At 40.3% G+C, this 27,655-nt stretch overlaps 2 protein-coding genes and 1 long non-coding RNA gene across 3 annotated transcripts in view; all 3 read left to right on the top strand.

Annotated features, from left to right (window-relative positions):
• The window catches only part of LOC119483763 (NACHT, LRR and PYD domains-containing protein 12-like), a 542,841-nt gene that overhangs the window by 154,961 nt on the left and 360,225 nt on the right, over window positions 1-27,655 (top strand). The window contains exon 8 of the mRNA XM_037762204.1: window positions 19,032-19,205. Coding sequence (XP_037618132.1) covers window positions 19,032-19,205 — 174 coding nt within the window. The remainder of the gene's footprint in view (window positions 1-19,031; window positions 19,206-27,655) is intronic.
• Window positions 11,619-14,607, top strand: LOC119483686 (protein NLRC3-like). Its single transcript, XM_037762056.1, has 2 exons — window positions 11,619-11,765; window positions 12,973-14,607. Exons 1-2 carry the CDS (start codon window positions 11,619-11,621, stop codon window positions 14,605-14,607), a joined length of 1,782 nt encoding a protein of 593 aa, XP_037617984.1.
• Window positions 24,670-27,305, top strand: LOC119483883. The gene is made up of 3 exons (XR_005205841.1): window positions 24,670-24,729; window positions 24,825-24,896; window positions 27,068-27,305. It is a non-coding gene; the product is annotated as an uncharacterized LOC119483883 (long non-coding RNA).

Here is a 27,655-nt window from a genome sequence, read left to right as displayed (position 1 = left end):
ACCTCCAACCATTTACATTGTTGCACATGCAACGTTTTGCACAGTTTTGTCAAGTAAATATTTTGCCCAAAGACTTATTTATTTTAATTTTGTTGGCACTTTATAAAGTGACTGTTTTAGAATAAGGATTTTCTTTTGGATGTAACCTACTTTGGGAATTTACAAATTATTTTGGCATTATTTAACAGTTCACTTTACAATGTTAAAACAAGATTTGCTGGTATGTGAGGAGGGATGTGACTTTTGTTTATACCTGGGAGTTCAGGTTTCTCTGTTGCTGAGAATACTACAGTATCAAAAATGTCTGGACACGCCCCTGCCTGTACACAAGATATAATCTATATATAATACATATATAACCTGCTGTGTTCTGTAACCCTCCTGAAGGTGGCAGCAGAGCACCATTTATATGTAAATCTCTTCTGTTGTTAAAGAGAAATGAAAACCACATTTAGAGTTTGGGATAAAGAAACACACTAGCTGTGCTGTTAAAACCACATTTGATTAGATAGCATTGATATGACTGTATGTGAATGACAAAGTGTGGAATGTGAAAAGAGGTTTTATGTTTTTTATGCTCATGTTTTACAATACAATTGTAAACAAAGTAATTTTATAACTTTGTATTTAAATATTTTTCCATTATGGATTTAGAAGGGTGTAAGGAAAATATAGAGTATCGCGATATTATGTTTTGTGATACTGTATCGATTCTCAAATCCACTCTATCTATTTTTAATTAATAGTTTACATGCAAACATTAACTCAGTCAATACTTTTGCATTTGCAAAGAGATGCACCCTCTCAGTGTACTGTCCTCTCAAAGTAGTGCTGTGATGCTGGATGTTACAGGGACTGTGATAAATGATTGCATATACTTTTTTTACTCCGATTTTATGCATATGGTGTTTTACGACAGTTTTCATAAAATTGTTTTTAAAAAATTTCAATTTATCGCCTTCCTTACAGTATCGCAATATATTGAATCGCTCCCCCTGTATCGTGATACGTATCGTATTGCCAAATTCTTGCCAACACACAGCCCTGCTATACGATCATAATGTAACCTACAGCAGAAAGAAACTCTCAGGCTGTGGTTGGAGCGGGCTGTGCCGACCATCTTAACAGTAGTCCTGACCTGCCTGGTTGTGTGTGCCCCATTATACAGATGAGAAATAAATACTCAATTGTTCCATCGACCTCGACTCCCGCGCCATAATTGGGTCAACACGGAGGACGGAAACAGAGTGGTCACAAATATACGACTAAAATTACAATATATTAACTTATTATGCAGCGGAAAATGAACTTCCGTGACCTCCGTCAGCAAACACGTCACAACTTGTGAACTCTGAGCTTTCAGAAACTTTCCACTTATCTTACCTAAACACGACAACATTTGAAGGCACCAAGACCCGTGTGCCAGCCTCTCTCAATATGCCTTGAGTTGGTAACGTTACATTACATTATATTGTGAGAATGAACATGGCGTTTTATATCTCTTTTGTTAAAGTTTTCCTGCTGTTGATATCAGAGGTAAATCAGTGCCACCTGTGGATGAGCACTTGGCGAAAGCGTACCGGCTCTGGAACAACATCAAGAGGAAAGAAAGAGGATAAAACACACAATACTCACAATTAGTGTAAGATTGTAGATGTTAATACAGTTTAATGGCTCATGTGTTTCATCATATAGCCAACCTACCGACTGGTGTTTACATGATCGTGGGAACTATGGAAGTCTCCAGGTATTTAGGTTAATACTAACTATAAATATAACTATAAATTCTATAAAAGTGTATTATGAGTTTTACTGTTGCATGTTAAGACTTTTATTTGTCACACACTTGTAGATATGTGGCATCAATGGAAGACATCTGGAGGAAGAAGAGGAAGCGTATACAGACCAACTGAAGGACCATCTTCTCTTCACTGAAGCTCTGAGGTAGGATATGTTTTCTCTCAGTATTACCAGCTGCTGTGTTTAATGTTGATGGAACTGAGTTCACTTTAAAGGGTCAGATCATCACAGAATCTCTTTGGCAGACCTCCATTCAGTGCTTGAAGTGGAGACAAATAAGTGTCAGTACTCCCCTTATTCATATGTTACCGTGTGTAAGCCGCAATCTCTTTTGACTTATTCCTATTTATGTATGATTTTTAAGCATGTTATACTGTTTCAGTCATCATCAGCTGGGATTTTATTGCTATATTATTATACTTGGGGTTATGCATCTTCTATAGTTGGCCTATAATACTCCAATAATATTCCAAATGGAACATTATAGGGTTAAGGTGGTGTGTTTGTATATAGTGTTCATACTTACAGTGCTTTCCTGTGTTATTTGTAGCATCACTCTATAATATATTATAGGATGCCTATCCACCTTATTCCTAGTCCCCATGATGCCTTGCGTGAATTATGGGCGCAACTTCCGTCGTGTCGCGTCACTGAGCCGGAACCGCTGTTTTCCAACGGTACGCTAATCCTCTCTCCATATTAAAACATCTAGTAAAACATGTGTGAACACCACCTCTTACAGCTCAAACAGGATCATGTGATCAAAGCATTGAGCTATTTTTTTAGTGTAATGCTGCCCATAAACTGCCTTACATTTAAACTGTACATAAAATAGTAAAAGTAACTGGCTGTCATTAAACAGACGCTACAATGCTGTATCCTCCCTACACATGAAATCATAGCTGACGTTCTCCTGGCTCTGCTATCAGTCCTTTTAAGGACCCGACGTCTCTCCTCCGCTGCTCTTTCGTAGCCCAACCACGAAGTAGGATACAGGTTTTCCTCCGTTGAGCACACTTACAGTGTTTTAGGTGGTCTCTTCAAGTTTAGGTTTCTCAGCCACATTCTTGTGGATTCCTCGTCTGTAGGTCGGCGATGGAAGCTGTACCGTCGGTCACAAGAACAATCCCTTTTTTGTTTTGGGGTGCATGTTCAACACACTGTTGTTGAAGCCACACATTTAGCTTTGTCTGGTTGTTAGTATGGGGATGACCATCATATACTTCTATCATAATGTTCTTAACCCTTATACACTTTCACTATTTATTTTAATTAATGAATTAATTAATGTTTATTTCTGATTAATGACTAGAACAACTTGACACTCAGTGCTGAGCTGCATCTCAAATTAATCTCCAGGTTCCCAGCTTTCAGATGATGTACACCACTTCTATGTGACATCTACTGTTGACCTGCTATCTCCCTCTAAAGACCCCCTGGACCCCTCTAAAAAAGACTAAAACTGGTCTATTGTGGGTCTCAGAGGGTTCATTCAGCCTGTTCAAGCCAAGAGAGATTCTTATGACCACATCATGTTAAATGGCTGTGAACTGCTGTGAACACACACAGTCACAGATGAACTCAGCTGATTTCCTGTAAATAGAGAGGGGAGGAGCCACAGAGGGGAGATGTGACAACTGAAGACTGAAGCAGGGTGAGTGTTAATCCAACATTGTATTAGTTTACTGTTAAAGTGTCTGAGTCAGTTTCCTCCCTGTGGACTGTAGAGGAGAGAAATGTTAGAATGAACTCAACAGTTTGATTCATCTGAGAACACAAAGTCGTGATTGGCTGAATAATCCTCATTAAACCTGCTGTAAGACAAGAAAACAAGCAGAGAGTTAAAGAGAAGTGACCAGGTGGAGTGCTGGGTGGTTTTATTATACTGTATACTGTGTGTATGTGTGTGTGTGTGTGTGTGTGTGTGTGAGTGTGTGAGAGAGTGTGATAGAGAGGTTGTGTGTTACCTCCTGTTCTCTCAGTCTTGCCTGTGACTCTTGTACGAACTTGTTTCCTGTACATGGTCACTGTCAGCGTTAATGTTTAACCTCTCAGACTGACTTCAGATCAGAAGATGATTGACTGTGTGGAGGAAGAGGAGGACGGAGCAGAGTCTCTAGTCTCTGGCTGTCTGTCTATGAAGAGTGATCAGTCTAAAGATGAACCTCTATACTTCAGTAATGAAGCTGGACCCTCAGAGTCAAAGTAAGAGAGCTGCTACTAACTCATTTATAGGACTCATTTTCACTTTCCTCTACCAATACCATGTTTTCTGTTGATTTTGTGTTTCTATTTTAAAGTTTCTACTAAAATGTATTTGCTAACTGAAGTTGAACAAACTTTTCTTGACACAAAGAGAATTAACCCCCCCAGCCAGTTTTACTTCATGTGTTTTGGTTAACGTTCTTCCTCAAACAGAGAATGGAGATGTGGTTAATAGTCAGCTGTAACTCATCACCAAGGCAACCAGATTGCATCGTTTTTCAACCCAGTTTAGATGAATTTACTGTTTATCAGCCCACAAATGAGACAAGAATTAGCTCAACACACCGACTCTCTCTCACTCGCTCTCTTCTTCACCGTCTGGGAAGATACAGAATGATATAAAACAAAGTGATGCCATGCCAATGCCATGATTTAGTTGATTGTGTGTTTGTATATAACATTTCTACTAAATGTATTTACTAAGTGAAGTTTAACACACTGTTGGTGACACAAAGAGAATGAATTAGTGCATTCTTCCTCTTCGTATCTGTGACAGCTGTCAGTCACCCAGAACAGCTGTAATCTAAGAGGACTAATACAAACTTTAAACCACATTATTGACAGTAGCAGTAGTTTGTGTATTTAGAAACTGAAATGTCTTTGTCATCAGAGAATTTATCAAGGATTCATGTGATGTGAATCAAATCATCTTGGTGTTTGCAGAGTTCAGTCCAGACAGAGAGCAGAGTCTCCAGTACCCAGCTGTCTGTCTATGAAGAGTGACTGGTCCATAGGTCTTCCTCCTTTCTTCAGTAATGAACCTGGACCCTCAGACACAAAGTAAGAGACTGTTTCTACTGTGCACTGACCTGATGGATGATGATGCATTGAGGATGAAGACTAAATGTTCTGCTAACAGATTTATATTCCTGATGCAGAACTATTAGTGCAGATACTGTTTCAAACTAAGATGGATCTTAGTCTGGGTTTTAGAGCCACAAACTACTGATTGTATTTCTGTAACAAAACACCTGAGAACCTCCATTTCACAATTTACACTTCAAGAAAATATTCATATTTCTGCCTGAACGTTGAAGTCACTGTAAAGATTTACAACTATTCAAAATGTGAAAGAATGTGCTTCAAATGTGTAATTCATTTTCTCACATTAGTCCTCAAAATACTGTGTTGGTTTGACTTCTCCTAAAATCAGCTGTTATGACAGCTTCTTTGAAGTGGGGTTGTACGTATACTCCCGTGTTCTGGGAAGTAGAATTACTGCTTTTGTGAATGGAGTCTGGTGGCTTTGAAGAGAGCGATATAACAGCTTCAGTTCCCCGTCAGAAAGGGCTGTCTGATGGAGAGGTAAAGCAGCTGTGGACAGGAGCAGCAGAAAAATATATTATAGCCATCTAAAAGAAACATATACTATTATATATTCGTTTAGGTGTACACTATATTTAGAATATTTTCTCTGCTTTACCTCGCCATCAGACAGCCCTTTCTGACGGGAACTGAAGCCGTTATATCGCTCTCTTCAAAGCCACCAGACTCCATTCACAAAACCAGTCATTTTCCCTCTCAGAACACAGGAGTAGCTGGTCTACTGCTGCATCCATCGGTTAGTTAGTTTGTGTTATTGTGTGACTTTCTGATCTGAACTAACGTGGCGTCCACAGCAGTACATCACTTAGCTTCCTGATGGTACTCCTGTCTGCTTCTCCTGACTGGGAGCACGCTGACCACCATCTAAGTTACTGTATTAATACACTGACTATAAGGATGTATAGATACTGTATTAATACACTGACTATAAGGATGTACAGACGTGGACAAAATTGTTGGTACCCTTCCGTTAAAGAAAGAAAAACCCACAATGGTCACTGAAATAACTTGAAACTGACAAAAGTAATAATAAATAAAAATTTACTGAAAATGAACTAATGAAAATCAGACATTGCTTTTGAATTGTGGTTCAACAGAATCATTTTAAAAAACAAACTAATGAAACTGGCCTGGACAAAAATGATGGTACCCCTAGAAAAGATGTAAAATAATGTGACCATAGGGACATGTTAAACTAAGGTGTGTCCTGTAAATAGCATCACAGGTATCTTCAAACTTGTAATCAGTCAGTCTGCCTATTTAAAGGGTGAAAAGCAGTCTCTGTGCTGTTTGGTATCATGGTGTGTACACTGAACATGGACCACAGAAAGCTAAGGAGAGAGTTGTCTCAGGAGATTAGAAGGACAATTATAGACCTTCATGTTAAAGGTAAAGGCTATAAGACCATCTCCAAGCAGCTTGATGTTCCTGTGACTACAGCTGCTCATATTATTCAGAAGTTTAAGGTCCATGGGACTGTAGCCAACCTCCCTGGACGTGGCCGCAAGAGGAAAATTGATGACAAATTGAAGAGACGGATAATACGAATGGTAACCAAAGAGCCCAGAACAACTTCCAAAGAGATTAGAGGTGAACTCCAAGGTCAAGGTACATCAGTGTCAGATCGCACCATCAGTCGCTGTTTGAGCCAAAGTGGACTTAATGGAAGACGACCGAGGAGGACGCAAATCATAAAAAAGTGAGACTGGAATTTGCCAAAATGCATATTGACAAGCCACAAAGCTTCTGGGAGAATGTCCTTTGGACAGATGAGACAAAACTGGAGCTTTTTGGCAAGTCACATCAGCTCTATGTTCACAGACGCAAAAATGAAGCATACAAAGAAAAGAACACTGTACCTAATGTGAAACATGGAGGAGGTTCGGTTATGTTCTGGGGCTGCTTTGCTGCATCTGGCACAGGGTGTCTTGAATCTGTGCAGGGTACAATGAAATCTGAAGACTATCAAGGCAATCTGGAGCGAAATGTGCTGCCCAGTGTCAGAAAGCTTGGTCTCAGTTGCAGGTCATGGGTCCTCAAACAGGATAATGACCCAAAACACAGCTAAAAACACCCAAGAATGACTAAGAACAAAACATTGGACTATTCTGAAGTGGCCTTCTATGAGCCCTGATCTAAATCCTATTGAACATCTGTGGAAGGAGCTGAAACATGCAGTCTGGAGAAGGCACCCTTCAAACCTGAGACAGCTGGAGCAGTTTGCTCACGAGGAGTGGGCCAACATACCTGTCGACAGGTGCAGAAGTCTCATTGAGAGTTACAGAAATCACTTGATTGCAGTGATTGCCTCAAAAGGTTGTGCAACAAAATATTAAGTTAAGGGTACCATCATTTTTGTCCAGGCCAGTTTCATTAGTTTGTTTTTTAAAATGATTATGTTGAACCACAATTCAAAAACAATGTCTGATTTTCATTAGTTCATTTTCATAATATTTTTATTTATTATTACTTTTGTCAGTTTCAAGTTATTTCAGTGACCATTGTGGGTTTTTCTTTCTTTAACGGAAGGGTACCAACAGTTTTGTCCACGGATGCATAGATACTGTACATGTAGCAGTGTCATCATGTAGAAACCTACGTCAGGTCACGTGGGAGAAAGTTTTTAGAAGGTCTTGAAGGGAAAACAGCATTTTGATGCTAAAACATACGTACGTAGAGTTCAGATTTGAATACATAAGGAACACCACTGGGAAGATACAGAATGATATAAAACAAAGTGATGCCATGCCAATGCCATGATTTAGTTGATTGTGTGTTTGTATATTAAATTTCTACTAAAATGTATTTACTAAGTGAAGTTTAACACACTGTTGGTGACACAAAGAGAATGAATTAGTGCATTCTTCCTCTTCGTATCTGTGACAGCTGTCAGTCACCCAGAACAGCTGTAATCTAAGAGGACTAATACAAACTTTAAACCACATTATTGACAGTAGCAGTAGTTTGTGTATTTAGAAACTGAAATGTCTTTGTCATCAGAGAGTTTATCAAGGATTCATGTGATGTGAATCAAATCATCTTGATGTTTGCAGAGTTCAGTCCAGACAGAGAGCAGAGTCTCCAGTACCCAGCTGTCTGTCTATGAAGAGTGACTGGTCCATGGGGATTCCTCCAGCCTTCAGTAATGAACCTGGACCCTCAGACACAAAGTAAGAGACTGTTTCTACTGTAAGCTGACCTGATGGATGATGATGCATTGAGGATGAAGACTAAATGTTCTGCTACAGATTTATATTCCTGATGCAGAACTATAGAGAGGTCACGATAGACCAGAGCAATAGAGAGGTCATGATAGACCAGAGCAATAGAGAGGTCACAATAGACCAGAGCAATAGAGAGGTCTTGATAGACCAGAGCAATAGAGAGGTCCCGATAGACCAGAGCAATAGAGAGGTCACAATAGACCAGAGCAATAGAGAGGTCACAATAGACCAGAGCAAAAGAGAGGTCACGATAGACCAGAGCAATAGAGAGGTCATGATAGACCAGAGCAATAGAGAGGTCATGATAGACCAGAGCAATAGAGAGGTCACAATAGACCAGAGCAATAGAGAGGTCACGATAGACCAGGGTTGCGTTCGAATAGTCCTTTTTGCTTAGGAAGATTCCTAACTGAGTGAATTGACCCGGAAGTACCTCAGTAACAGCCGTGATAAGAGCCGTTCGAATTCACCAAAAGTTAAAGGGACTGTTTGTAACTTTTCAAGCGTATAAATGTAGCGGATCGGCACACATGCGCGTTCGCATATGCGCGCTCGCGTGTGGCCGGAGCCTCATCTCCGTTGCCTGCTCTCCTTCACTCAGACAGCGCGCTCGTCTTCCACCTCTAGACGTGAACGCGCGCTCACTCCACACTGCAGAAGAGTTAGTTTAGCTCTGAGAATATCTAGTGAATGCACAGGGGACGTTTGTGCAGAAATAACTGCTGCAGCTCCTCCAGACCAACAGAGGTTTCCCGTGTCTTGTGAAGTGACGGAGCTCTTCAGAGAGTTACGTTGTCTTCTCGTTACCGACCGGGTGCCGGCGTCTCCTCTGCTCTCTCTGGCTGCGGGCGGAGAGAGCAGAGGAGACATGCTGGAGAGCCCCGCTGCCTCAGCCTGCACTTAGGCAGGAAAAGCCAACACTAGGATCAGATCTAAATCATGTTCATGGAGAGACCTTCGTCTGGTCAGCTAACATTACTGCCAAGCAGCTGAAATATAGAGTGATATTGTGCTTTTAGCTGACGTGTGTCTCCTCACTGTTTTGAGTGATGCTCGTTCAGGTATATTTAGAGCGAGCAAGCGCGAGCCCGACGCTGACTTTTGTTGATTTCACGGCCACAGGTGTCGCTGTTAAGAAGCATTTCTGAAAGTTAAAAATAGTCCCTTTAAGGAAAGGAGCTTCAATGCTTCCTTTATTATCTCCTTTAGCATAGGATACACTGGACCATCCTTTACCAAAGGAAATGAGAGAATAACATCCCACAATTCCTTGCGGCCGTAGCATGTAAAGCGACGCACCATTCGGCCGTTCATAATAACAAACTATATGCTTATCTTGCATATTATTTTCATACGCTCATACACTAATTGGGATTCATGTTTAATATTTAGTGGACAGTGACAACCATTTCGTTTCACTTTATTTTTAATTAATTATTTATTTGGAACATGTAACAAATACCTCAGTAAAAAACAAAACAAGAATAACTAATCAAATGAACAGTAAACAACCAATTAACAAATAATCAACACAAATACATATTACGAATATTTCAAAAAGAAGTTGGAAGACCAGCCTACACTAACAGTATATGATCCAACCCCTTCTCCATAACTCCAACATGAACTCAATATTTATCATATATTCCTGTTTATTTCAATTCCAACCGTGGTAATGAAGTGATAATTTTCCACGTTAGGTCAGATGATCCTTTATTATCTGTTGATAGTGTTCCAGCAGCAGCAGGAGGAGCTGTGGTATCTCTCTTTAACACACTGCGGGTGAAGCAGTCTGTCACTGAAAGACCTATTTAATAACGCACGGGGAGAAGCCTCTTGTAGTCCATCTTCAGAACATTGTAGTTTCACCACAGCAAACTGACGTCACTAACATCCGTTAGAGAGGTCATGATAGACCAGAGCAATAGAGAGGTCATGATAGACCAGAGCAATAGAGAGGTCATGATAGACCAGAGCAATAGAGACCAGGTAGTTATATCACTCTCTTCAGAGCCACCAGACTTCATTCACAAAACCAGTATTTTCCCTCTCAGAACACAGGAGTTGCTGCTCTACTGCTGCTTCTATCGGTTAGTTAGTTTGTGTTATTGTGACTTTCTGATCCAAACTAACGCGAGTTGAATGTTTGAGTTTGTTCTTTAACTAACTACTGATGTAGAATATGGTGAAGGGAATTTAAGCTCACTTACTAAAGATTCAGAGCTTGCAGTTGAAAGTTTTGGATCATTAGTAAGTGGACCTTTGACCTTAGATTTTCTCCACCATATGTTGTTCCTTAAGGTCAAGAACAAACATCCCTGGGCAGTAGTGATGTTAAAGTTATCTGCTCATACTAAAAGGGGCAGTAATGTAAATTTGGACCACTTCTCTTTTTAGAATATTTGAATTCATGCCTTCATTTGATAGTTGACAGTAGAAAGTGACAGAAAACAGAATGACATAAAAATAAATGTAAACCATCTGGATTTGAACCAGAGACACCACTGTTACATACTGTGTGTCTTAGACTGCTGGTCTACCACACTATTTAGACCACTTCTAACCTCAGTTCAAACCTAACTAACTCAAGCTAAGCTGCCCAAAGTGACCGTGAGACTGTTAAGAACATGATCAGCTCTCTTTAATGGAGGACTTTCACTGTGAAGTAGCTGTAGAAAGTGTTGAACCTACAAAATAAAACAGGAAACCAACTACAACCAAAACCCAAGACCATGACAGTACCCCCCTCTCAAGGGACGGATCCCAGACGTCCCTAAAACAGAGTCTATGAACTCCATCAGGGTGGGTGGAGGGAGTCCGGAGGTGGGATTAAGGGGCTAGCGGCCGGGCGCTGAACAGGGACGGGGCAAGAAAACTCAGGCGTACGACCCGGGGACAGGACCGACAGGAGAAACTGATCAGGAGGGCGACTCCTCTGGAGGACGACCCCTCTGTAGGACGGCCACGGAGGCGGGACCCCTCTGAAACCCAACGTGCAACAACAGCTGCCAGTGTGCTGACTTCACTATGACATGTGATTATCATAAAGTGGGCATGTCTGTAAAGGGCAGACTCGTGGGTACCCATAGAACCCATTTACATTCACATATCTGGAGGTCAGAGCGTTCTTCCAGATAAGCTAGCATGACATGGTTGGTAACGATGGATTCCTTAGGTTTTCTAGTTTCACATGTTACCAGTATCTTCACTCTAGCTTTAAAACTCAGCCACTACAACCTCTGAAAGACAGAATATCGTCCGTCGGATTGTAAAGAGGTTAATAAGACAGCCAGATAGTAAAATTCAGCTCATTAGTGTTTATGAAAGCAGGAGAGTTGAAATAAAAGGAACACTGTCATCACAGACTGAATGCTGAATTCAAACAGAAAAGTAAGAACACTTTAACTGTTCCCTGTGACCATCTGAGCTTTGAGACAGTGTCGGCCAATCAACAAAGCCTTTTAGTTATAAAGACATGTCTTCACAGGAGGAGGAAGAGGAGTGATGTTTCTGTGGAGGACCAGCTGTCCTGCTGTGCTGTGTACTTGGACCAGTCTGCTTCATCAGGAGACTCCTCCTGTCCCCAGTGTGGAAAAAGATCCAGAACCAGAGCTGGACTGCAGCCAGCCGGTCAGACCAGCACTGTACAAAGTAAGACTCTACATCTGTCTGCTGACGTCTCCATGTCTGAAAACACTACTTGTTGTTTTAATACATAAAAAGTCATAAAAGTCCCACCAGGTCCTGAGAGGACACTAGGGGACGCGCTGCTCCACTCAACTGGCCGTTCAAGCCATAGACATATATACATACACCAACGTTGGCGTACGATCCAGAGGTCAATGAGGAAACTCCGACACTCAGACGACCAATCGTGTAACTTCATCACTCAGTGACAGACTTTTAGGGTTGTAGGGCTGGCCGTCTGCGGTCCAGCCAAAAAGACAGAGAAAACAAGAGAGACATAAATAAATAACCCTCAAATACTCAACATGATTTACTGTGGAGACGGACGCTCTTAGTTTCACTTTCCTCCTCTGCATTTCATTCATTACATCCAACGTGCAGTAAATGTCGTCACAGTGAGATTAAACCTAATGTTTATTATTTTCCAGCGTGTCTTTTAGATGAAACGGACGACACACTGAACGGCAGACTGCAGAGTGTGTTTACTACTGCAACCACCAACAGCTCTCGTCACATGTCATGTTGCTTTTTCATACATCAGAGGACTAATTTGCTGAATCTTCACAGGTCTTTAGACTGTAGTGGAAACAGACAACAGTGGACTGAAGGAACCTTTTAGTTCCTTAAAAGTAGTAGGACTAAAAAGTCCCAGGAACTTTTGGTGGAAACCCGGCTTTTGTTATTGGTGCTGTTCAATAAAAACATGTCCACACAACGAGTTATGAACATCTTCTGCATTATTTGATGAGTGGATGAGTTTTAAATATTACAGTGAGGAAGGAACAGCCACAGTGAGCTGTTTAGATGAAGAGCTGCAGACGGACAGCTGAGGCTCCGCCTCCTCTGCTGTCAATCAAACATGTACACCGACTGAGAGAAAAAGGAGCATTTCTGATGCTTCCACTAAAACTAGACTGTTTAACCTTTACTGCTTTTTTATTTACTTTATATTGATCACTTCAATATTGGCAATGAAAATAATAATCACATTTTCTTTATTTTTATCTTTTGTCCTTCTCTTTCAGCAGATAGAGGTCTACAGGAGGCTGTAGATGAACATAAGATCAGTCTGAGGGATAGATGTGAATGTGTGACTGAAGGAACTGATGAAACAGGAAGTGGAACCCTCCTCAACAGGATCTACACTGAGCTCTACATCACAGAGGGACAGAGTGAAGAGGTTAATACCCAACATGAGGTGAGGCAGCTTGAGACAGCTTCCAAGAAGAAGACCCTCCATGACGCTCCAATCAAGTGCCACGACATCTTTAAAGCCTTACCTGACCAAAAGGGACACATCAGAGTCGTTCTGACGAACGGCGTCGCTGGCGTTGGAAAAACCTTCTCAGTGCAGAAGTTCACTCTGGACTGGGCAGAGGGCTTGGAAAACCAAGATGTCAGTCTGGTGGTTCTGCTTTCGTTCAGGGAGCAGAACCTGATCAGAGATGAGCAGTACAGTCTTCTCATGCTGCTCCATGTTTTCCATCCAACATTACAGAAGGTCACAGCAGAGAAGCTCGCTGTCTGTAAAGTTCTGTTCATCTTTGACGGCCTGGATGAAAGCAGACCTTCACTGGATTTCAAGAACAGTGAGGTTGTGTCTGATGTCACCCAGAAGTCATCAGTCAACGTGCTGTTGACAAACCTCATCCAGGGGAATCTGCTTCCCTCAGCTCTCGTCTGGATAACTTCCCGACCTGCAGCGGCCAATCAGATTCCTCCTGCATGTGTTGACAGGGTAACAGAAGTACGAGGCTTCACTGACGCCCAGAAGGAGGAGTACTTCAGGAGGAGAGTCAGTGATGAAGAGCTGTCCAGCAGAATCATCTCACACATCAAGACATCCAGGAGCCTCCACATCATGTGTCTAATCCCAGTCTTCTGCTGGATCACTGCTACAGTTCTGGACCACATGTTGACTACAGACCAGAGAGGAGAGCTGCCCAAGACCCTGACTGACATGTACTCACACTTCCTGTTGGTTCAGACAAAGAAGAAGAAGCTGAAGTATGGTGAGACGAGGGAGATGACGGAGGCTGACAGGGAAGTTCTTCTGAAGCTGGGGATGCTGGCGTTTGAACAGCTGGAGAAAGGAAACATCATGTTCTACCAAGAAGACCTGGAGCGGTGTGGTCTGGATGTCACAGAGGCCTCGGTGTACTCAGGAGTTTGTACAGAGATCTTCAAAAGAGAGTGTGTGATCTTCCAGAAAACAGTCTACTGCTTTGTTCACCTGAGCATTCAGGAGTTTCTGGCTGCAGTCTACATGTTCCACTGTTACACAAACAGCAACACAGAGGTACTGAAGGACTTCCTGGGAAAAACATATGTTCATTCAACCCTGGATGTCTTCCTGAAGAGAGCCATGGAGAAATCCCTTGAAAGTAAAAATGGCCACCTGGATCTGTTTGTTCGCTTCCTTCATGGCCTCTCTCTGAAGTCCAACCAGAGACTCTTAGGAGGTCTGCTGGGTCAGACAGACAACAGTTCAGGAAGAATCCAGACAGCCATCAACAACCTGAAGAAGATGAACAGTTCTTTTACCTCTCCTGACAGAAGCATCAACATCTTCCACTGTCTGACGGAGATGAACGACCACTCGGTACATCAGGACATCCAAGAGTTCCTGAAGTCAGAGAACAGATCAGAGAAGGAACTCTCTGATATCCACTGCTCTGCTCTGGCCTACATGCTGCAGATGTCAGAGGAGGTTCTGGATGAGTTTGACCTGAAGAAGTACAATACAACAAAGGAGGGACGACTGAGACTGATTCCAGCTGTGAGGAACTGCAGAAAAGCTCTGTAAGTCCAGATGTGATTAACTTTATAGATCAGTGTAGATTACTAGTTTAGTTCTTCAAATATACACACTATAAATTATTCTTAAAATATAATATTCTTATAAATGTTCCACGTGTTTATTACATAAATATGTATTTGTATTTTGTCACAGATGTTCTTGAGCTGTTTCAAATGTTGAGTTCAAAATGTTTCAGTAGTTTGTGTTTCTAGCTGTCAAGTTAATGAACACTTATTCTATTTATTTCTAATAATTGTTACATTTGACAGTTTTTTCTTATTTATGTTTTGGGGTGATGGAGACGACATGTGAACCTGGTAAAACAAATGAAAAAAACAAAAGATCAGCTGTCTGGTGGAGCGCTGGGTCTAACCGGTGTAACGGCAGCAACAGAACGTTTGCTGATCCGGCGGGGAGTCGGGGCGGTCCTGGGATCAGAGCCCTGGTGCTGGGGTTTGCTTTCAATAGGCCTTGCACCACATTACACCTTACCTCGTGTGTTTTTGGGCTCATCTCTTTCGTTGGCTTCAAATCCAAACTGTTGCCATGTTGCTGCACTTTTAGTTTTCTTTGAGACCAGCTCTGCCATGTCTCGTCTCGTCACCCCAAAAAACACATGAACTTCCTAGTAAACAAACCTCTTCTTGTTTATACACCAACATTATATCATAATATTACGTTAATCACGTTGTCATATTGCTTATTAGTAATGCAATACAGGCTGGATTTAGCACTGTGACTCTGTCGGCACAGGTTGTTGATGTCGGCTACTTTTTAATTTGCCAGAACGTGTCGTTAGCATCAAATCAAACCGGTTTAAGCTCGTACACCGGAACGGACCGGCAAAACCGAAAATCGACCCAACTCTAGCATTAGCCACCGTAAACTACTGGTCATACAAGACAAAGATAGTCGTTGTAAAACCCCTGAGTGTGTTGAATCGAGCAATGGTGCATTTTATTGCTAATGAATTCAAGTTGTGTTCCATCATCTTGTTTTGAAGTCTTTCCTTTTATTCTGTTACTCACAGAAGGAAACTCTGGTGTTTCTCTCTCTTGTTGCTGTAGAGAAGAGTAGTAACAGGAAATACACAGCTTCCACCAATAACAGCAGTCTGATGAATATATAACAGCAGAATGGTAGAATTCAGACTTTTTAAGAGATCTTATACAAACCAAAGATCAATGTTATGTTTTTAATGCTGATACACTGATATCATCTTTCTGATGTCATTATGTTGTAAATAATGTAACCTCATTGGTTCATTCATTGTGTTTGTGAGCTGAATACGTTTGATGCTCAGAAAAGAGTGTTAATAACAAAACACCATGCAGTCATCAAAATATCTAGTTATATGAATGTTTAATTATGTACAGGTCTAATATTATAGTGATTTGTTTAATTTTCCCATTTATGGACGTGTACCTGAAAGCAGCAGGTAGCTAGCAAAGAGAGGTCATCTTTATCAACTGTATTATTATTACTTATTCACTGAGTTTTAAAAATGCTTTTCTAATCAAGAAGGCCTCATGCTAACTTTGTGGAGACAGACCTGGGATCAGATCACACTGACAGACTGGACATTAGGGAAGCCTCAATGTAACTACATGTTCTCTCTCTTCATCTGCAAGATTAAAGAAAAACAAAGATTAAAAGTCTGCAGGTTTGAGAGAGAGTGATGAGAATTATTGTTTCATGTCAAACAGTGAGATCAGATTAGCTGAACCACTGATGTGAGGAGTAAATGTTGATTAAAGAAGTATATATCAAACTGTTTAGTCATCAAATGCATGAAGTAAATATAAACTGTCCTCTTTCATAATAACATATTTTGTAATTTTTGTGTCATCACAGACTTTCTCACTGTAGACTCTCAGATACTCACTGTGAAGTTGTGGCCTCAGCTCTGAAGTCCAACCCCTCCCATCTGAGAGAGCTGGATCTGAGTCGCAACGACCTGGAGGATTCAGGAGTGAAACCGCTTTTCGCTGGACTGAAGAGTCCAAACTGTAGACTGGAGACTCTGAGGTCAGTTCACTGGCTGTAGTTTATGTAGTTTGTACACACACTCTCTACACACTGGCTCTGCTCCAGATGGCTCTAGAGAGGGACTTTCATGTTTTCACGTCAGTCACCGTAGCTCTCCAACACGCTTTGCACACAGGAGAGGCTTCAGTTGGTTGTAATCTCCTCACCTCACCACTAGATACCTCCAGATCCTACACACTGGACCTTTAACACAGACCTTATTTCAGGCATCTAACTAAAAACCCATTGACTTCCAGACGAGGGAACAGGAAGTGCTAAAATGCTAATTCATTTCTGGGTTTTAGGACTCATTCCTGCAGCGCTCTATTTGAACATGTCTAAAGGTGCAGCACTCTTCAACAAACACGTATTGCACCAACTTAAAGGCACACAAGTGATGATTATGAATGACACCATCTAATCAGAGGTCTCTATGGTTCTAAGTTATTCCCACGTTCTTTTTGACAGCAGATCTAACTGTGATCTGTTTTCATGTCAGCATTGTCTAATTATTTGAAGCAAAAACCAAATAAATATTCTGCATCAGAAACATCTTTGCAGGTTCATATTTTGTTCAAGTCTATGTGAATACAATACTCACATGTTCATATGTACATTCAAAGAGTTATTGATGTCTGTCATCATTCCTTCTGTCTGTGAAGCAACCCCCGTATAACCTGAGTGTTACGAGATGAGGACTAAATCCACAGTCTTGTTCTGTGTAAAATGACCTGTAAAGTTGATCTTAAACTAATCAGAGGCTTCAGCAGTCTGAGTTAGATGTATTAGGGCTGGGTGACTTGGAAAAAATCATATATTTGTTTGTGTAAATGACCAATAATAGAACAGCTAGAACAGTCTGGTAAGTTCAGAGAATGACATCACTTTACTGTAATGTAGCCTTTAAAACCAGGAAGAGATGACACTTACAACACAACACGATATTACTAGGGCTGTCAATCCATTAAAATATTTAATCACGATTAATCGCAAATTATTCACAATTTTTGTATCTGTTCTAAATGAACCTTAAAGGGAGATCTGTCAAGTATTTAATATTCTTATCAACATGGGAGTGGACAAATATGATTTATGTAAATGTATGTATATATTTATTATTGTAAATCAATTAAGACACAAATCAATGACAGATATTGTCCAGAAACCCTCACAGGTACTGCATTTAGCATAAAACAATATGCTCCAATCAGAACATGGCAAACTGCAGCCCAACAGGCAACAACAGCTGTCAGTGTGTCAGTGTGCTGACTTGACTATGACTTGCCCCAAACTGCATGTGATTATCATAAAGTGGGCATGTCTGTAAAGGGGAGACTCGTGGGTACCCATAGAACCCATTTACATTCACATATCTGGAGGTCAGAGGTCAAGAGACCCCTTTGAAGATGCCCATGACAGTTTTTCCTCGCCAAACTTTAGAGTAAGTTTGGAGCGTTATTTAACCTCCTTCCCGACGAGCTAGTTTGACATGGTTGGAACCGATGGATTCAGCAGGTTTTCCAGTTTCCTATGATACCAGTATCTTCACTCTAGCTTTAAAACTGAGCCGCTATAACCTCCGGAAGATCGATTGCATTAATGCGTTAAAGAAAATAGTGGCGTTAAAACGATTAACTTTGACAACCCTAGATATTAGGATATCCAAAATCAAAGACGATATCTAGTCTCATATCACGATATGGATATAATATGGATATATTGCCCAGCCTTAGTATGTATCCAGTCAGTATGTTGTGTTTGACAGTTTCCTTGTTGAGCTGCAGGAGGAATAGTAACTCAAAGAGGGAATTTGGTACTAAACAGTGTGTAACTTTGATTTGTCGACTCAGACTGCTGAATCTTCATATTAGTTTCACTTGAACTTGTGAAGTCATTTCTTACAGTGTAGTTGTGTTATGAAGGGACCACTTCACAGGAGGAATGATTACTACCACCAATAACTCTTTTAATGTACATATGACATGTGGCTGTTGTTTACAGACACACTTGAACAAATGTGGACCTTTCCTGTAAATGACATAGACCTGCTAGGCTAGCAGATACAGTGAGAAGAAGGCCATGTAATAAATGAAGTAATGAAGTCCAACAAGTCTGATTTGATATTGATCCTCTAATTCCAGACTTGACTGAGATCAGCAGCATGTTATTGATGTGTGTTGACATGAACAGGTGTATGAATGTTGTGGTGACATTTGGATGATGTCTGTAGAAGGCTGACATTATGATGATCCACAATAACACAATGATAAAGTCACTCTACTCATTTTAGGGAAAAGATCATTGATTAGGACATAGTGATGTTGAGCTACACATTTAAAACCTGAACACATCTGACTGGATTATAAAGTGATTTTTATCTTCATCATTTATTCTTTATTCAGATTGAGGAGCTGCAGTTTGTCAGAGATCAGCTGTGCTTCTCTGGCCTCAGCTCTGAAGTCCAACCCCTCCCATCTGAGAGAGCTGGATCTGAGATACAACAACCTGAAGGAATCAGACGTGAAGCAGCTGTCTGATCTTGTGGAGAGTCCACACTGTAGACTGGAGACTCTGAGGTCAGTAGAGGGTCGGAGTCGGTCCATGCGGGTTTCAGCAGTATTGTTGTGATGTGTTTCCTCCGTTAAGCTGTGAGAGGAGAACGTTGACACAGAGAGAGAGAGAGAACAGTCAACCAATCAGATCAGCCAGAAGCTTGTTGTGATCATGTGTTAGAGTTGATGTGAAGAAGAAGATGTTGTTGTTGTTGTGTTCATGTCTCCAGGAAATAAAGCTGGATTACAGCTGACAGCATCACATCATGTATAGAGACAGTGGTCCTCATCCATCAAACTGTCATACCATCAAATCTGATCAGAACGTGTGTTTTCTCATTGAGAGATAGAACCATCATAGAACCATTGTTCCATTTAGTAACCATGTGGTCTTTATAAAGACCAGAACCTCTGCTGAAGTCCAGTAATCACAGCTGAGGTTTTACAGTTCAGTCTGTGTATGAACATGTAGGACCTTTAAAGAGGACCTATCAGGCTGATGTTCAGGTGCATGCTTGTATTTTAGGTTTCTACTAGAACATGTTTACATGCTTTAATGTTCAAAAAACACTTTACTCTTCTTCTAGCGGCTGTGCTGCAGCACCTCTTTACACCCTCTGTCTGAAACGCTCTGTTTGATCTCCTTGTCCAAAAAGACTCCATATTTAGTCGGGCTGTCAAAGTTAACGCAATAATAACGAGTTAACGCTAGATCGTTTTAACACCACTAATTACTTTAACGCAACTAGTGATTTTTAGGTTGTAAAATGTGCGATTAATTTGAGATTAATCACGATTAACTATGGACAATCATGCGATTAATCGAGACTAAATATTTGAATGGATTGACAGCCCTAATATTTACATATTTGTCATGTAATATTTAAAAGTAGATGAAACATTGAAATGTGACTGAAACCAACCTAGCAGCAGTAAATCCATCATTAAAGTGAGCAGTGAAAAGCTCTCTGTTTCTGCAGTAATGATGCTCTCAGGACTCTCAGCAGTTTATTTCCACTGTGTGGATCATAAGATAATATTACACAGACAAAGAATTTGAACACATAATCCAGGCTAAAAGCAACACAGTTTAAAGTGACACATGCAGAAAGGTCACCGACTGTGTGAATGTGTAAATGAACAGACTTGTAATATCACTGCCCCGTCTAGAGCACCAGAGATCTGACTAGAACTACTTTGTGTACTCTGCTGAGTTAATGTGATCACATGTATTGTTATGACCTGTATGACAATAATGTAGCCTTCTTCTCTCAGCTGCAAACCCAGCGGTGTGAAACGGACATAAATGACATTTATATAACCACAATAACACAAAATCAGTACATGATCTCTTATCATATATTCATATATGATATTCATATAGTCACTCATCTGAATCAGCTTCTTGAGCCGTATGTTGCTGTGAGACACGTCAGAGTCGTGTTCCTACAGTCCCTCAGACTGAATGTGTTGCCTTGGTTAGTTTGCTACCAATACTTTTATGTATGCTGTGGGTGATTAGAAGATGTGAAAGTAAGCCTGCTTACCGCTGTGAATTATGTTTATAGATTTATTATTTACCTTCTCCTAAGTCTGTTTCACACCGCCGGGGTTGGAGCTGAAAGAATAAGACTAAAGTATTGTGATTCCTCCAGGAGATGAATAAAGTATCTTCTATTCTATTCTATAAGAACACATCTAATCAACACATTGATTTAATGGAACACACGTGTAATTAGTTCTAGTCTGATCTATCGGGATATTAAAAGTCTGTTTATTTACACATTCACACAGTCAGTGATTTTTTTGCCAGCTGTCCTTCCTGCATCTGGCAGTTTAAACTGTGTTAATTTTAGTCTGGATTATGTGTTTAACTTTTCTAATATGCGTTTGTAAAGTATGCCGCTCTGCTGACCGTAGACTGGTCCATGTCTGTGATTGGTCATGTGCTACAAATCCCGCCCTTTCTATGTGAACGCGCTCATAGCCAGATTGAGAAACCCTGGGTTGACTTACGGAGTTGATAACGGCTGTCGTAGGACCGTTTAGCGGGATCTTGGTTGAGGGGTTAGTTAAACCAGATAAGGAGAAGATACCCTGGGTGTGTTGGACTGGCTTCGTAGTACAGGCCTCTGGTCTGGGAGCTCTGAGCTCAGTGTGTTCACTCCAATACGTTAACATGAGAGCTGAAAGGAAGCTGGCTACGCTACACAGACTGAAGTCCCTTCTGCTCTTTATACTGGATGCTGACTGACAGCTGATGAAGGGAGTCTCTGTAAACACTGATGGATGACTTCTGTTGTCTTCTTCTTCTCTCAACAGATGGAAGTGGTGTTGATCTCTAACCACCATCATCCCTGTGTGTTCCTCTGGACCTGACAGAGTATCATCAGTGTATCTGGACTCTGTCCTTCTGCACAGTCTCTGCAGACACACTGAGACTCCTCCACTCCTTCTGCTCCACACTCAACCACCTCCTCCACCTGGACCTGGGTTTCACTTTGTCTTCATTCATTCATATATTCTGAACCCAAAGTGCCTCTGCAGATCAGTTCTGTTTATGACAACAGAACTGTAGATTAACACATTTAAATAGATGTTTCTGCTTTGCTTTCTGTTGCAGCTCCACCCTGTGGAACGATGGAGTTTTGCAGTTAATTTCCTCATACTGCTAAATATATATATACCATATACAATATATATACCAATACCAGCCGTTTTTCATATTATAACAGATTTGCTTGTAACAAACAGAAAGAAGTAGATAAAACCTGAACCTGAGGCTTCAGTTTCTCAACTAACTACAAACAGATTATGTCTGGATTTTGGTGGAAAGTCAGCTCCTTAATATTGTCTTTTGTATGTGATGTTTGATGTAAAACAAAAAAAAAAATTTTTTTAGTTTATTACAGAGGTACACACGTGGACAAAATTGTTGGTACCCTTCCGTTAAAGAAAGAAAAACCCACAATGGTCACTGAAATAACTTGAAACTGACAAAAGTAATAATAAATAAAAATTCACTGAAAATGAACTAATGAAAATCAGACATTGTTTTTGAATTGTGGTTCAACAGAATCATTTTAAAAAACAAACTAATGAAACTGGCCTGGACAAAAATGATGGTACCCTTAACTTAATATTTTGTTGCACAACCTTCTGAAGCAATCACTGCAATCAAGCGATTTCTGTAACTCTCAATGAGATATTACTTTTGTCAGTTTCAAGTTATTTCAGTGACCAGTGTGGGTTTTTCTTTCTTTAACGGAAGGGTACCAACAATTCTGTCCACGTGTGTATGTGTCACCCTGCTAGTTTTCACATAACATGGCTCAACACAGACACATGAAGTCAACTTGTGGAGCTTTTCCCCTCAGAAATCAATGTTGAGTCGCCGTTATCACCACCGTGTTCTGTAGCTCCTGGTGGAATGTTGTTAAGAAATGAAATGTAACCATAATTTACTTTATTTAAAATGATGAAAAATGCAATCTATAGAGTGAATGAAGAGAGGGAGCTCCGTTAGTGAAAGCAAAGCAGTGAATCAGAGAAATAAAACATTATTTTCTGATTGTTTCACGGCGGTTACGTTCTAAAGCACCAATAAACACGCCTCCGCACAACCCTGCAGGAAGGTGCCTTATTGCCGGATTTTTAACGAATGCAGCCGAAGGTCAGGCTTCATCTTGTCCTCTCTGCTCGGCGTGTGCCACACATTATTTTTTCCCCAGTGTTGGTTCTCGTCCGCCCTACTGTGCTGTGATTGGCTAGCATTCGTTGCCTCTGCCTCGACTGTTCGGCTCATTTTGCACACGGGAGAAGTCTTTGCCTTCAGGGCTTTCTGCCAGAAAGGGTTTATTTGAACCCAAACCATTATCTTTTCCTAAACCTAACCAAGTAGAGTTGCTGCCTAAACCTGAAGAGGTTTCTGACAGAGGCAAACTTCTCCCATGTGCACTCAATTCAAACAGTTTAGCATTTAAATGGAATTAGCAAGCTAACTAGCCGGCCACTACATTAGTCAAATTTGAACAACACACACACTTGTCACAGTGTAGGAAAGCTCATCACCATTTGAGTGACAACTTTGTTTTGCTCATTTTCTGTTACCAGTGTAGAGACGGTAACCTTCTGGCTCAGGCCCCTGCTTGAAAATGACATTCCCAAAATGAAGAGAATATCTCTGCAACTACATATGAATAATCTTGGTATGATAAGAAAGGCAACACTTGGGAGATTTCTGCAAAGGTGTAAGCTTCTGTATATACTGTATGTTACTGGCTATTTGCAAATAAAGAAAGATTTAATCTCCGAGTTTTTTAGAGTGAATATCCCTTTGGAATGATGCAGTTGCAGAACATTACCTCTAGCAAACCATATCACAACATCTGAACATTACCTGTGCACACATTGATGCTAATAAAGTAAAGAGTGAATAAAGAGCTAATGGAACAATGGCCAAGCGTCAGGGAGAAGAAAACACTGTTAAGTATGCATGATTGTTTCAAATATAAATAATACATAATAGCCTCCAGAGATTTCTATTAAGTGACATTTTTCAACATACTATACTATGACTTTTTTTCAAAATACTATATATACTAGGACTTTATTTAATTTTTTTCCGACATACTATAAAAGGAGCCACTGGTTGGATTCAATCTCACTGTGGTAAGGACTCATCCTTGGTACATGGGACGCCTGCTCTACCAGGTGAGCTAACACAACATACCATACCATAATAGGAATTTATTTTTATTTTTTCATCATACTATACTATGACTGTTTTTGACATATTATACTATGATTTTTTAATTTTTTAAACATACTATACTATGACTTTTTTTTTTTTTTTACTATTTTTGCCTTCATGAGTTAGTGAAAGGGAGAGAGAGAGAGGACGATATACAGAAAAGAGGCCACAGGTCGGATTCGAACCTGCTGCAATGAGGACTCAACCTGAGTACACGGGGCATCTGTTCTTCCAGGTGAGCTAACACAATTTACTATACTATAACTTTTTTTAAATTTTCCGACACACTGACTTTTTTTCGACATAATAAACTATTATATTTTTTCGACATAATATAATATGACTTAAAATGCGGACCCTCCACGCGAGGGCGCAAACGGAGTGGAAGTGTGTAGGGAGAATTACAATGAAACTCGTGAGCTCGTGTTTACAACTCGTGAAGTCCTGTACACACTGGCGTGTTCAGGGAGTGGCCTTGGGTGGCACAGGCCACCCCTGAAATCTGATTGGCCACCCCAAGTGCCACCCCAATATCTTACAATATGATTGGCTATATGCCCAGTCAGAGGCGGGCCACGGCACTGAATGTAAACTGCACTCTTGTTTAGAGTTGCAGTTCCTTCTCAAACCTGAGAGGCAGAGATGCGCTAAAGTAGTATGTAGCCTGCAAAACAAAAAAAGGCGCGAAGAAGAAGAAGAAGAAGTTTGAGCAGGTGAAGCTACAGGTGAAACAAACTGTTTTTCTACAGTCAGTCTATGGAAGCAACACGTCTCTGGAGCGTCGTCGTGAAAGATGTGAGTAGCCTACATTTGACTACACTTACTGTGCCTGTAGTTAAAAGCTGTAACGGTAATAAGCTAAACATTTACCCTGTCTTGTTTTATTTAAGGACAGGAAGAAGGGAGGGAGGAAGGAAGCAAGGAAGGAAGGAACTGTCAAAACAGATTGGGTCTCTTGAATGGTAATACTAGGTAATACTAGAGTAACCAACACTGTAGCACATGTAAAGTTTATCATTTGTTTGGTTAAATAATTTGTTCAAAGAGGCGTATGTATTCTAAATATGTTTGCACTTTAAAGGCGGAGAGTGACTGTGTTTTTTAATGTGCATTGTTTTCTTATGTTGGCTTTTGGAGTCACAGGTTATTTTGTAGCATTATTACTGTAACAAATCAGTGTTGAAACAAGATTTGTTACAAGTGATGTAAGCTTTTTTTATGCACACGTAAGCTCTGGTAAGGTCAGCTATCTCTGTTGATAAAATATTCTACACGGTCTGTACCTCCAACCATTTACATTGTTGCACATGCAACGTTTTGCACAGTTTTGTCAAGTAAATATTTTGCCCAAAGACTTATTTATTTTAATTTTGTTGGCACTTTATAAAGTGACTGTTTTAGAATAAGGATTTTCTTTTGTATGTAACCTACTTTGGGAATTTACAAATTATTTTGGCATTATTTAACAGTTCACTTTACAATGTTAAAACAAGATTTGCTGGTATGTGAGGAGGGATGTGACTTTTGTTTATACCTGGGAGTTCAGGTTTCTCTGTTGCTGAGAATACTACAGTATCAAAAATGTCTGGACACGCCCCTGCCTGTACACAAGATATAATCTATATATAATACATATATAACCTGCTGTGTTCTGTAACCCTCCTGAAGGTGGCAGCAGAGCACCATTTATATGTAAATCTCTTCTGTTGTTAAAGAGAAATGAAAACCACATTTAGAGTTTGGGATAAAGAAACACACTAGCTGTGCTGTTAAAACCACATTTGATTAGATAGCATTGATATGACTGTATGTGAATGACAAAGTGTGGAATGTGAAAAGAGGTTTTATGTTTTTTATGCTCATGTTTTACAATACAATTGTAAACAAAGTAATTTAATAACTTTGTATTGAAATGTATTTCCATCATGGATTTAGAAGTGTGTAAGGAAAATATAGAGTATCGCGATATTATGTTTTGTGATACTGTATCGATTCTCAAATCCACTCTATCTATTTTTAATTAATAGTTTACATGCAAAGATTAACTCAGTCAATACTTTTGCATTTGCAAAGAGATGCACCCTCTCAGTGTACTGTCCTCTCAAAGTAGTGCTGTGATGCTGGATGTTACAGGGACTGTGATAAATGATTGCATAAACTTTTTTTACTCCGATTTCATGCATATGGTGTTTTACGACAGTTTTCCTAAAATTGTATTTAAAAAATTGCAATTTATCGCCTTCCTTACAGTATCGCAATATATTGAATCGCTCCCCCTGTATCGTGATACGTATCGTATTGCCAAATTCTTGCCAACACACAGCCCTGCTATACGATCATAATGTAACCTACAGCAGAAAGAAACTCTCAGGCTGTGGTTGGAGCGGGCTGTGCCGACCATCTTAACAGTAGTCCTGACCTGCCTGGTTGTGTGTGCCCCATTATACAGATGAGAAATAAATACTCAATTGTTCCATCGACCTCGACTCCCGCGCCATAATTGGGTCAACATGGAGGACAGAAACAGAGTGGTCACAAATATACGACTAAAATTACAATATATTAACTTATTATGCAGCGGAAAATGAACTTCCGTGGCCTCCGTCAGCAAACACGTCACAACTTGTGAACTCTGAGCTTTCAGAAACTTTCCACTTATCTTACCTAAACACGACAACATTTGAAGGCACCAAGACCCGTGTGCCAGCCTCTCTCAATATGCCTTGAGTTGGTAACGTTACATTACATTATATTGTGAGAATGAACATGGCGTTTTATATCTCTTTTGTTAAAGGTTTCCTGCTGTTGATATCAGAGGTAAATCAGTGCCACCTGTGGATGAGCACTTGGCGAAAGCGTACCGGCTCTGGAACAACATCAAGAGGAAAGAAAGAGGATAAAACACACAATACTCACAATTAGTGTAAGATTGTAGATGTTAATACAGTTTAATGGCTCATGTGTTTCATCATATGGCCAACCTACCGACTGGTGTTTACATGATCGTGGGAACTATGGAAGTCTCCAGGTATTTAGGTTAATACTAACTATAAATATAACTATAAATTCTATAAAAGTGTATTATGAGTTTTACTGTTGCATGTTAAGACTTTTATTTGTCACACACTTGTAGATATGTGGCATCAATGGAAGACATCTGGAGGAAGAAGAGGAAGCGTATACAGACCAACTGAAGGACCATCTTCTCTTCACTGAAGCTCTGAGGTAGGATATGTTTTCTCTCAGTATTACCAGCTGCTGTGTTTAATGTTGATGGAACTGAGTTCACTTTAAAGGGTCAGATCATCACAGAATCTCTTTGGCAGACCTCCATTCAGTGCTTGAAGTGGAGACAAATAAGTGTCAGTGCTCCCCTTATTCATATGTTACCGTGTGTAAGCCGCAATCTCTTTTGACTTATTCCTATTTATGTATGATTTTTAAGCATGTTATACTGTTTCAGTCATCATCAGCTGGGATTTTATTGCTATATTATTATACTTGGGGTTATGCATCTTCTATAGTTGGCCTATAATACTCCAATAATATTCCAAATGGAACATTATAGGGTTAAGGTGGTGTGTTTGTATATAGTGTTCATACTTACAGTGCTTTCCTGTGTTATTTGTAGCATCACTCTATAATATATTATAGGATGCCTATCCACCTTATTCCTAGTCCCCATGATGCCTTGCGTGAATTATGGGCGCAACTTCCGTCG

Source organism: Sebastes umbrosus, chromosome 24 (assembly GCF_015220745.1).
Source record: "Sebastes umbrosus isolate fSebUmb1 chromosome 24, fSebUmb1.pri, whole genome shotgun sequence".
NCBI classification, from domain to species: Eukaryota; Metazoa; Chordata; class Actinopteri; order Perciformes; family Sebastidae; genus Sebastes; species Sebastes umbrosus.
Note: the sequence above shows the minus strand (reverse complement) of the source record. Positions and strands in the feature narration are given on the sequence as shown.